This window comes from Hippocampus zosterae, chromosome 14, assembly GCF_025434085.1.
Source record: "Hippocampus zosterae strain Florida chromosome 14, ASM2543408v3, whole genome shotgun sequence".
Lineage (NCBI taxonomy): Eukaryota > Metazoa > Chordata > Actinopteri > Syngnathiformes > Syngnathidae > Hippocampus > Hippocampus zosterae.
Window position 1 is genome coordinate 12135842 of NC_067464.1, and position 12310 is coordinate 12148151.

General features: G+C 40.7%; 2 protein-coding genes across 6 annotated transcripts in view; one reads left to right on the forward strand and one right to left on the reverse strand.

Moving 5' to 3' along the window:
• Positions 1-165, reverse strand: part of LOC127614656 (RAS guanyl-releasing protein 1-like) — a 29436-nt gene extending 29271 nt beyond the window's left edge. Inside the window, exon 1 of the mRNA XM_052085990.1 lies at positions 23-165. Coding sequence (XP_051941950.1) covers positions 23-159 — 137 coding nt within the window. The 5' untranslated portion in view covers positions 160-165. The remainder of the gene's footprint in view (positions 1-22) is intronic.
• Positions 166-237: 72 nt separating this feature from the next.
• Positions 238-5735, forward strand: exd1 (exonuclease 3'-5' domain containing 1). Of its 5 annotated transcripts, none has more exons than XM_052085999.1 (11): positions 238-369; positions 2324-2392; positions 2463-2496; positions 2565-2626; positions 2700-2767; positions 2892-2978; positions 3959-4063; positions 4133-4213; positions 4306-4449; positions 4544-4735; positions 5065-5735. In XM_052085999.1, the coding sequence occupies exons 1-11, from the start codon at positions 360-362 to the stop codon at positions 5548-5550; spliced, it is 1338 nt and encodes a 445-aa protein (XP_051941959.1). In that variant the 5' UTR covers positions 238-359; the 3' UTR covers positions 5551-5735. The 5 variants fall into 5 exon arrangements, with proteins under 5 accessions (XP_051941959.1, XP_051941957.1, XP_051941958.1 ...); XM_052085997.1 differs by lacking the exon at positions 238-369 and adding an exon at positions 980-2205; XM_052085998.1 differs by lacking the exon at positions 238-369 and adding an exon at positions 980-2205 and having other exon boundaries at positions 4306-4380.
• Positions 5736-12310: the final 6575 nt, after the last annotated feature.

Sequence of the window (12310 nt, forward strand, 5' to 3'; positions counted from 1 at the left end):
AAAATACTATGGTGACACTTACGCATCGTCTTTCCCCTTGTCGTCCGGAGCAATACTTTCACTTTTGTTGTTGTCTTTTGATTGACAGCCCATGGCAAGGTACTGGGCGACGAGAGGCTGCACTAAGCTGTCCATCTGCGTCCTCCTCATTTGGAGCATCTGATCACTGTGCTCGCCTCACCGGTGCTCTTAGCAGCATGCTGAGCACACACACATGCACACACACTCGTCAATGGACGTGACACAAGCAACAGGCAACATTCAGACGCAGCTTGTCTGGGGGCGGGAGGCAGGCTGCAATGTGGCTGGCATGTCATTAACTGCACTGCAGAGTGGGCAGAGGAACTCCTCTGAGCGTCATGCTCTGTTGTAAGTCACTTTTCTTGACTAAACTTTAACAGGTGTTGAGGCTGGGATAGACTTTCACAGATTCTTAAAATATAAAATGTAATCTGATCATATTTAATGGAAAATCCCATCATAGGGATGCTGCGGAAAACATTTACTTGCTTAAAACTCTGATTTAATGTTCTGTGATTTAAAAAAAAAAATTGGCCGTGCGTATACAGGGTGAGAAGATGTCTCATATCAAACTCGATCCAAAAATAATGCAGATTGACCATTAGGCACCATTTGAATTTGAGATGTTCAAATCTAAATTTAATTCACATCTGATCTTATTGTGCAATGTACATGTGACAATAATTTTAAGAATCCAAAAATGTAGTTGAAGATGTTCAATTGTGTGTAGTCGTATTATTATACCAACTGAAAGAGATATCCTGTGTGTGCAACATTACATGCTGTAACAACAAACCATGTCAATCCAGCACTGATCCATTATAAATATATATATAGACTGTATATATATAAAAACTTCACAAAATGGATCAGTGCTGGATTGACATGGTTTGTTATTACAGCACGTAATGTTGCTCACACAGCATATCTCTTTCAGTTGGTATAACAACACGACTACACACGATTGAACATCTTCAACTACATTTTTGGATTCTTGAAATAAAAATTATTGCCACATGTACATTGCACAATATATAAAAATAGGTAGGTAGCTTAATAGTTGCTTGCGATGTGCTACATGAAATAAGTCTGCCCCCATGTGGCCAAGCGGTAATGGCAGTATTTTTCTCTGTAAAAAAAACACAAGCTAAAAATGAACACACGTCTTGAAGGTATACAAAAGTGAAATACATGTTATTAAAAAAGAATAATAATAAAAAAGTTTTGTGAAAGTGTTATTTTTCAGGCCAGAAAAATCCTGACATTATACTGTGAGACAAGATCATTTTTCACACAACACCTTTCAGCAAAAAAATAGAAATGTAAGTAAAAGAAAGAAGGTTAGAAGACTTATGGGTTCCCCCTGCCTTGTCTGTGGCACGAAGATCAAAAATTGTAGACATATTTTTCATGCATTTTTCTTGCCATGGTGGCTGCTCAATTAAGGGGCGAGGCTGTCTAGTGTCTAATGCAGTGCTCCAGGCCGCATCCTGGAAGAAGTGAGGAACTGCTTCTTCGAGACACATTTGCAAAAAGCATTTTTCATCGTGTTTGTAAACAAGCACCGAGGGTAATCAAAGATGGCAAAAAATGATTGACTACCATTGATCAACTGGAGCGGTGACAAAAAAATGGACAATTGCTTCAGAAATCAAACTACTTATATTTAAACAATGCAATTTTAATTTCCCATAAATTATCCCCTTCATTTATTGCCATCTGAATGATGCGTTGGCTTCACTTGGGAATTCACAAAACTCCTTTGCACAAGCCAGTGATTGCACATTCTTTTAGTCTGTAATGTGATCTGTCCCGACATAATTTTGTTCAATTCCCATATGTACTATCTGGTAATGCAATACATATTTCGAACAGTGAACTCGGGAATAGATTACTTTTGTAGTTCGACTTTCCAAACACGCAGGCTGTTCTTGAACACAACATCAAATTAGCCGTGTAGCTTCTTTACGGAGTTGGCCACCTCCTTCGTTACTGAATTTAAGAGTTTTTTTTTTATTCAAATAAACGACACTTGAGTGCTCCACAACTACAAGATGGCGGACGAAGGAACTCATTTCACGAATTTATTCCAAGGGAAACGCATTAAACTTACCCTCAAGACGTCATTTTGCTTCGGCGTTGTGCGGCGCATCACCTCCAGCAAAACGGTGGCCCTCGCTAAAGGTTCGACAAAAGTGGCTCATAATTATTCCCTTTAACATTGATGTTAATGGATAATTGGTTATGCTTAAATGAACGAGGAAGCTAACCGTCATTTATTCATTAAACTGCTGTGTTTCAGTCGCATATGGCGATCATGGATGTGAACTTCCCGGAATTAGATTATTCTACGGTCACGAGATTTTGAATGGTCAGTACAAAAGCCATCGAATATAGTATAAGTGATAATTCCTAAAATGAACATTTTTTTGAATTAATAGTGGAGTTTGCCAATGAAGAGGACAAAACGCATGGGTAAGTCGTTACCAAAATGTCACTTTGAGAGACGAAGGTTTGATTTAGAGCGATTAAATGATGAACAGAAATATTCCTGAAGACCACTTGAAGTTGCCAGAATTCCATCCATTCAAGACTTTTCACCAGGGTGAGTAAAATGTAAACATTGTCATTCAAAATAGAAACAATCATTGTTGATTAAAATGTGTTTATTTCAATAGCTGATCATGATGACGAATACATCAAATTTGAAGTTATTGATGCGTTTAATGAGAAATTTGGACCTGCCGTAAGTAGTTTTAAAGTCTTACATGTATTTGAAAAAATAGTGAAAGAACAGTGAAGACTTATGTTAAAATACTGTACAACCTCTATATTGATGATTGAATTGTTTGTGATGTGTTAATTCTTAGGTGATGGAAATTAAGAAGCAGCATGTGGTTAGCGTTGGAGCTGACGGGGTGGACATGTACAAGCACGGGAAACTGTGTTGGCTTCAGGTGAGAAGTCCGCAGTTCTTTCAGGGGGTCTTCAGTGTCACAGCACAAGATCTTTCGAGGATATGATAAGATCTGCTAACCTTTATTCGTCCCACAGCGGGGAAATGGTGTGTGACGAAACAGTAGGTTGACAGGCGGTATAAGATGGTACACTCAATTACTACTGTTGTGTACATTATCCCCTGCATATTCTATGCATTTGCATTACCAAAGGGCAGACAACAGAAACTCCCTTTCCCAAAAAAGAAGGGTAAACAAACAGCAATATGACACACCTGTCAAGCTGACACTGGAAGTAGAGCAGAAGATGAGTTCTTCGAAGGTGGAATGTTAAAAAAAACAAAGCTTGCTGACAAAAAAAGTTTGTTGATGCTAGTGCACAGTGGCACTTTTCGTTCAATTTTATTTTAATGATGATTCATATGTTTAGTAGAAGACGCTTCAATCTAGTTTGCATAGCAGTTTGAACACTCTAGGACAGGTCAAAACAGCTCAAAGCTAGACACAAATGTCAAAAATCTTACATTGTCCTTGGTCTCCCTTGCTTGCTGTTTTTGTGCCCAGTCCAAAGCTGTGTAAGTATTACACTGGTGGCATCTTGGAGTCAAAGAACCATGTTGTAATGATTTCAGGAGCTTCACGTAACAAACATAATGCTTTGTGGCCCTTTGGGGAATTTATAGGCAATCATTAACCTTTTTGGGGAGATCTAGTATAAGATGTCCTTTATTTGTCCCACACGGGGGAAATTTACAGTCTACAGCAACAAGATTGCGGGTAGATAGAAGAAAAAAAAAGTGTTTGCATTCACAAAATAAATAAATAAATAAAAATAAATAATAAATACATCTCTATGAACTTGCAGATTTTTATTATTTTTAGCAAGGCTTGTATTTCTTGGTAAAATTCCAAACTGTTCAACATTAAGGGGGCATCCGAACATCATCTGTATCTAATGATGTTTCCTGTTTGTGTCTCAGATTGCCACAAAACACAAGGTTTTTCTCTTTGACATTCTGTTACTCGGAGCGAAAGCCTTTAAGAACGGCCTGTGCATGATTCTCGAGAATAGGCACATACTGAAGGTGAGCAGTGTATAGTCATACATGCTTATTGTATTGTTTGGCCCTTTTTGATTGTGTGACGTGGCACAGGTCATTCATGACTGCAGAGCTGTTGCTGGATGTCTGATGACACAATTTGGAGTAAAGCTGACTCATGTTTTTGACACTCAGGTACATAAGAGAAGAGTGGTGGATATGCGTACATCCTTCTCGTATCATTCTTTGACCTGACCTTTATGTCTCTCTTACCTTTTCTGGCCAAGGTGGCAGATGTCTTGTGCTTTTACTCTGAGACAGGAGGATTTTTTCCACACAGAGTGAGCACTCTTCACGAGGTGGTGAGTTTCCACCTGAAGGTGCCCTCCTCCCATCTCTCCACTCTGGAGACCAAGTCCCAGCTCACCGAAGTACGCTTTGGAGAACAACAGTTAAACCTGATTAGTCACCTTTAATGACAGTTTGTTTTTGTTTTTTGGGGGGGTGTTTTGTTTTGTTTGGCAGGAGGAAACCAAGGCGTGGTACAAGCGTCCGTGCCCTTTACCTCTGCTGAACGTGATGGCTCTGTCAGTGATCCACTTGCAACCTCTCAGAATGGTGCTGCTGGATTCTATTCTAATGGACTACATGACCTTAGTGGACACCTACCTCTCAAATAGCCAGTATCCGCTTGAGAATTTGGAGTGCATCAATTTGGTACGAGTCTGTTGTTTGCTATGTATAAGGATGAAATACTTTGCAAATGTTGTTCAACACAAATGGGCAGCCTTGGAGTTCTAGGACTTGTTTTATTGAGAGTCGACGCTTACCATCGTTTCTTGCTTTCTCAATATACCTGCCGCGTAAATCCATCCTTTCCCGAAGCATATCTTGGAGCTTTATCTTCTCCTCAACCATCAGGATTAGGCTATGGTGCTTAGGCTCTCAAACAGAAGCAGTCAGTCAGTTTTTGGACCTATGACACATGGAACATAATCCTGAAAAGATCTTTGCATTGTTTTGTTTTGTTTTTTCTCTATTTACAGGACTGTGTTTTTGACTTTCCGTCCGAGCTCAGGCTGCTCGAGCAGATGCGCAGTGAGCGTCGCGAGCGTGCCGCCAAACTCTATCCAGTCACAGAGAAAGGTCTGCTGGTTCGTTCCAGTCCTCAAACGGAGCCCGCACCGCAGACCTCACCTGCAACAGAAGAAGACAAATGCACACAGCCTGCTGAGCAACCATCATCGCCGCCACCGGTGCAAGCCGATCAGAACACGCTCTCCGCAACTTTGAATGTGGTCCCATCAGATCCACTCCCAAACACCTTGTCAGAGCCAGTGAGCGAAATACCTTTCAGTGGTGTAGGCAGAGGTTTCACATCACTACTGATGGGGGTGATGGGTCGAGGGAGGCCTTTTGGGAAAGAAAAAACAGTGACCAACCACCTTCCCACACCTTCCCCCTACTTTGATCGCAGACCACTTGATTCAGACACTACCAGCACAGATGCCAAGATGGAGGAGTGGGATTGAGGAACCTCCTCCTCCTGCTTCGACATTCCCGAGGAACAATCTCCACAAGCCTCCAACCGTTGTTTGTCTATAAATTGAACACTAGATGGCAGTAAACATTTTGTTTTGTTTTCACAACCGTCTTCGGCCTGCAGCAGAATGTTGCAATTTTTGTGTTCTGTATTAAAATAAGATTTTCATTTTCAGATGTGAGTGAAGAGTGATTCTTGTGTCACACATATTCTGTACATGACCACCATCGTGAACAATTTGTAGTAAGATCCGTTGCAAGAGCTCTATCCAAAATTCAATCTTTACAATAAACATACTGCATTGTTAATTCTTAATGAAAACTATACTAACTTTTCAAAGGCAGATTTTCTTTTTGATTGTATTATCGTTTTTAGAGGTGTCGAAATTCATTGACAACTATTTTAATGTTTGCATTTAGAGCCGTTGTTTACCTAACAATTGTCCAAATGCTCTGATTTCAGCTTTTCAACATGATTGTCTGACTTCTGTAGGCTTTCATGAAAGAAGGCCGATTATCTTTTGTATTTAATCAATAAATCAGCAGGTATTGTATTGTAAGTCAAAAGACATTTGCAAGCATCCGCTTTGACTTTGGAAACTGACGAAACCAGTTACTGAGTCGGTTTCAAAAAGGCCGGTGAGTACAACAATCCCTTTCGTGTGATATTACTTAATTGTTGTTTCTGTAATGCAGAAAGAAAGTATATTTGATGAAACAACACTGGTCAATGGTTAATTTTAACAAGCGATGGCTTCATGTGTCTGTAAAAGTATTTTTAATGCTGATGTCCAAAATGTCGACTTTTTTTTCCCCCTAACAAATTGGCTTTTGGGGATCATTTCCTTTTTTTTAATTTGACCTATAAAAGCTAAACAATACGGATGATGGTTCAGAAAAAAATCCATCTGTCGCTCCACCTAACCCTTCAATCATATACAGTATATTACTACAGTACGTTGCATATACAATAAATGATTGTTGGAGCTACGTGTTTATTTTTCCTTGTGTTTGCGGCAGATGTCCACGGGTGGCAGTGCAAGTGGTCCCTCGTCTTTATCAGAACAGATGTATGTGGGTGATTCGTGCTCATGGTTGTGGAGGGTCATGTGATTTTTGTTCTTTTTTTTACTGCACTCACACACGACACTCATTTACAGGCAGAAGTGCATACAAAGTAATGTTTATATAAGCCCCACAATTTAAATTCTTGTTTGCATGATTATCTTTTATGTGCGACTTTGCCTATTAAAGGTGAACATCATCCCAAAGCAGACAACACCATGGACAATTCTTTATCGAGTAAAGAACGTCAAAAACATCTCGCACAACCATGCACGGCACCTACAGGACACATGGAGAGTCAGTACAATTGTTATCGTATTATTATTATTATTATATGAAAACTTGATGTGCTGTTGCAAAAAACGAGGACAAATTGGGAATCAATGCAAAAACTATAAAAAATGTAAAACGTTATTAGGCTTTGGTGGTGTATTTGACACTACTGAATCCATTAGAAGCTATTGGTATATCTTACTTTACATAGTGTGAAATGTCCTGGCTTCTGCCGTTCTTTTAATTGCAGATGAAAAGCAGAAGGGCATTGATGGATCTAGTTTTAATTGCCAAAAAAAGTCAATTGGCCAACATCTGCTATGTTCTCCAAGGGTGCACAATGGAGATCTTATCCATGTAATGTACTACATGAGGTGCCATGCTGATCTTGGCAAAAGGGGTAACTCGCTACAATTTTGCCCGGATGATGAGGTTGGTGTGTGGAATCAAAATAAGACGTGGCCAAAAACAGCAAGGCATTGGTGCAGCCTGGACTGCCAGTGGACGGCCATTATTATCATAGATGAAATTTGGCCCTTTCCAGAGCTGTATAATTGAAAACATGGAACAGATAAAGGAAGGTTTTGATTAACTGGGAGGCGGCACACTTCAGGCCTTGCATTTCTCTTAGCAACCGGCTCCTCCTCAACATCTGCTCAACACTTGCAATCACCATCCATATCTGGATTTTCTTTTATTATACATGCATCCAAAATAAAAGCACAACATAATCACTCATTGTTGGAGGTGTGTGTGTGTGTGTGTGTGTGTGTGTGTGAGAGAGATACAGTGGGGGGTCTCTGTGGAGGACAAGTCCCATGTCATTGACAACCAGATTGAGGCTCTTATTTTAGAGGACCTTGCATTTCCTCTCCGTCACAATAATGCCTTGTGTGTAGCACTTCCTGTTTCCCAGGCCTGGGAGGAAGGAAAAGGGCGCTTGTCACACGGTAGTCACCGCTTCCTCCCCTCTCCCCTACCCCTCTCCCTGCTCCCAAAACTTCAGACAGTGTTGTGTCCTTCACAGGGAAAGATGACTGCACTGTTAGCATCCCAGCCGGATGCACAGGGGCTATTTTTAGCCTCAAGTTGGAAAGGTAGCAAACAGACATAAACACCAAAAGTTTTAGGGTGTCCAGCTGTGTTTATCTCCTAAAAATGGAGGCTTGACGGCGCAAGGTCAACGATTGTTTTGACTTCAGTTATGGTGTAAATAAGTCATCCGCATTTCAACATCTGAAACTTTACCATCTGCTACCACAAAATGTTGTACAATTTGAAAACCAATCAAAATGTTCTCTTTGATTTCCTAGTGCGCTCCAGTGGTCCTACAAAACTTAGGAGATCAACCCGTCAAGCATCATGTCACGTGTAACTTAAGCAGACTCGAATAAAACTCACTTCAGCCAGCGTCAAAGGACTCTGGAAGCGTTTTCTCTGTTTTGATGCAGAGATCCCACATGTTCTGATTTCTGTTATGTTACAAGCAGTTACAGATTAGTTAAAAATGTTTCAGAGAGTAAACTTTGTCCACTTGTTCACTTGAGCCTAGAGGTGTACGATATAACAATGCATATTGGAGTGCTATATAAAAACATATACTGAAAATATAACCCTCTAACGATGATATAGTCAATTTCACCGTGGGATATTGGTGGACCAGCAAAGGACACATGTAGTAGACCGCAGGTCCCAGCTTGTTGCTTTTTTTTCAACAAGAGAGAACAAAAGTATATCCTTGTAGGTTGCAGCTATTGGCATATTTTACAAGGAAGCTTTGTTTTATAAACCTAAATTGTCCCCCCCCCCCCCCACCAAACATGTCTTACCAATGATGACAGATGCCATGAGTTGGTGTATCATAAGAAAAGAGTGGTCACTAACCGTTCTGGGGATAAGAACTCGTCTCGCACTTAATTCTGATAGGGCATGATAGCTCTGTGTGTGGGTCTGATGCAGTTGGCTCAACTTCATGTGCTAATATTTTATGCACGTCCATTTATTTAAAAAAAAAAACTCAAAACATGAAGCTTTGAAAAGTGTTGTCTTGCAGCAGTCTGTTGCTACGCTAATATAGCGTCCGAGTCGTAATGCAATAACAGTCACCTTTGTATTACTTTGGACATCCTCTTTCTTCCTCACTTTCCAGACATGACCAATCACCTCCTCACACTTACTGCAGCTTTCATATTAGTCTAACAGTTGGATTGAACATAAATTGATTTGTCATTTGTGAAAAGTGAGGCACTATGGACTGTTACGCAGTGGTCACTTGTAGGCTGAATTCAGCAAATGAAGTTTGTGCAGTGTACTTGTGTCGCAGGTGCAGGTTCGAACTGTATAAAAAAGTACGTTAGTCAAAAAACACTCCTTGACAGCGTTATAAGTAACGGTAGCCATTGCCTTAGCAGCCCAGGTTCTTGGCCTGATAGTTGGCCACTCACTTCCCAAACTCAGGGGCGGTTGTAACATGGGTTCGAGGTCTCAGTAAGCACCATGCCAGATGATGGTTAAATGTAGTAATTGTTATTGATTTTTTTGTGTTACAAGGAGTAACTTTAGACACACTTCACTACTAATACATGAAAAATAAATGGTTGATGTTCTGTAACTTTAGCTAACATACTACATTACCTACAAATCGATGTTAATGGCACTGTTAGAGTGGCATGTCTAAAATTGTCTCCGACGACCAGACCAGTATGGGGGACCCTGATAATAACTCTATGATCCAGGTTGCTGAAATTGTAATCAGCAATCACTGTGCATGATCTCACTGAAGCTCACTACAAGCTGAGTTTGAATGTAAACAAACACCTACAGTTTTCGAACTGTTGAAAGTTTGTCTTTTTGCAAGTAACACAAAAACAGGCTCTTGTCCCATTCACAAAAAAAATTAAAAAAATGAAAAAAATTACATTTAACTGTGGTATGTCGACTTTATATTTTACTCAATGAGCAACTTTTCACAAATATCCACAACCAGGCTACATTTAGAGAGTGCTTCTACTTTTATTTATTTTATTTTTTTTGGGTGGGGGTCATGTCGTCTGTGATTGTCCGATGTGGACTGCGCCTCCTGCCTAAAGTCAGGATGGATAGATTCCAGCTCCCCTGCAATCCTAGTGAGGACAAATGGTGTAGGAAGTGGTTTCACGGATGGACGGCTGTACCTTTTTTGTTGTGACGTTAAAGCTAAAGAATTTGAAGAAAGGCTGCTTTAATAGCTCATGCACGCCTGGGCACATGCATGTCAAGGGTGCCGGGTAACAAAGCAACCCAGACACGTGTCGAACTGCATTATTGAACACTTGGATTTGTAGCGTGCTTGTGGCAGCCTGCACAACAAAGGTCCCCGCACCCGCTGCCTTATTTACTTTCCGCCATATTACTGTCGCACTGCAGGGTGTTCAGTTACGAACACCACACAAGTGACCGAACATGCCAGCGCTCCTAAGCAACAACCCCTCGTCTTAATGAGTGTTCGGCTGCAGATTTGTTCATAATTTATGGAGTGTCATTAAATATGAAGGAGTGGTTGACTCAAAGAGTCGCCGCTTTGTCTGCATTTTAGGATGGGTGTGTTTGCACATCATTATAATTGTTTGTGGGGTTTGCTGACTGTGTATACAGTCGGACCACGGTTCATTTTATCATGACTACTGAACATAGGGAAAAGTTCCAAACATTTTGGAGCGTTGAACAAGCATCGTGTTTTCCAGCTTGTTAAATAAGTTCTCCTGATTGCACCTGCTAACGTGGACATTTCTCCGCTAATTAAGAGCCTCACTTCACAGGAGAGGCGGTCACAAGGAACTTATTTAATTGGCCCGCTGGAGGAACATGATCCGCTGCTCCTTTGTGGCATTTTGCAAGGGCACAGCAAATTAGACGCATGTCAGCAAAATAATTCAAAATTTTATTATTCATGTAACCGCATGTAATCCCTTTGTGTTTATCAGTCGGGATGGCCATAATCAGATATCAGGTTCTACAATGACACTGAACTCGAACCCCATACACTATCATCCATCTGTTAGCCAAAGCTATTGTTGAATGCTTCTCAGTCCCCACCGGTACCTCTTGCCTGTTGTCTCTCATGTTACAAAATCCTCTTTTGCTCTCCCTTGTTCACATTCACCAGGCCACTGCATATTTAACGTGAGAAAGGACGGTGGCTTCTCAAGTACACTAAAAATGTCAACAAAACAAAACAGAACATCAATATTTTAGGCTGCCTTATTAACAGTATGTGTACCTGCACTCAGGAAGGCCCCTGAAAATACTTCAAAACATCAAGATGCACACAAAACTCAATATGAATCCAATTAAGAGTAACAATACTAATAGTCATAGTCATAGGAATAGTAGAAGAAAACATACACAGCATAATGCAGTACTGTATAACAATGTACAGTTTGGTACAGTAAACCTTACTTTGACCTGTGTTTTCACTGTCTGGCAGGAGGATGTCACGTCTGGCAACAGTGTGACATCATGCCAGCATCACCGGCGAAAACTGTCAACAAAAAAGACAGATGTAAATAATGAATACTGGACGCACAGTAAATAAAAGAGAACAATGGAATGCGTTGCCCGTGTTCTTCCGATTCCACTAACATTGTCAAATTGAAGCGATGACTGACTGTCACCTAATCAACAGGCTGCAGTGTGTTGTCCTCCACTTTTAGGTACTTTTCCTAAATGGGAAGGTCCAGACACCCGTATGTCTATTTTCAGTACCATTTAGAATGGAAGCTGAACTTGTTACCCTGGACTAATTGGCTGTCAGATCACGCCGTCATTGAGTGGGAACAGATTCCATACTGGCTGCAAATAAGCCACTATTTTTTTGCCCTCTTACTCTGACATTTGCAATATGTCAATAGACAGATGCATTGTCAAATTTTGTGACTGGACACATCACTTGTTGAGCAGTGGTTCACCAGGCAGCTGACTTCCGTCATGCAGCCAGCATGTGTTCAGTTCCCACTCAGTGACAGTGTAAATATGTGAATTGTTAGCGTTGATGGACATGTGCTTTCTGACTGATTGTCAAGCACTCCAGAAAATGTTTGGCGCAATGGATGGACGGCGGGTCAGTGGTTTACATTGATTGGCGATATGGAGGGTGACATTATGCAGGTATTTGAATGAAATGCAAATGCATTGTGACTAAAGTTCGGTAAAATGGCATTTTGGCAACGAGCTCTTGACAAATAATTAGCTTGTGAGTTAGGCCCATCACACCCCGACTACATGACTGAACTGCAGGCAGTGTGTGGGATTCAACAACAGGTTGATGTGAATCGTTGGACATTGGCGTTGCTGCAATTTGAAAAACAATGAATCGCCAGTGCAGCATCATAGTATCAGCCAATCAAAAATGCACATGAGTGTTCACACAAAATA

Coding starts and splice junctions, on each gene's coding strand:
- exd1 (XM_052085997.1), top strand. CDS start 2,076: ATGGCGGACGAAGGAACTCATTTCACGAATTTATTCCAAGGGAAACGC. Junction 2,206..2,323: donor AACGGTGGCCCTCGCTAAAG/GTTCGACAAAAG, acceptor GCTGTGTTTCAG/TCGCATATGGCGATCATGGA. Junction 2,497..2,564: donor GAAGAGGACAAAACGCATGG/GTAAGTCGTTAC, acceptor AATGATGAACAG/AAATATTCCTGAAGACCACT.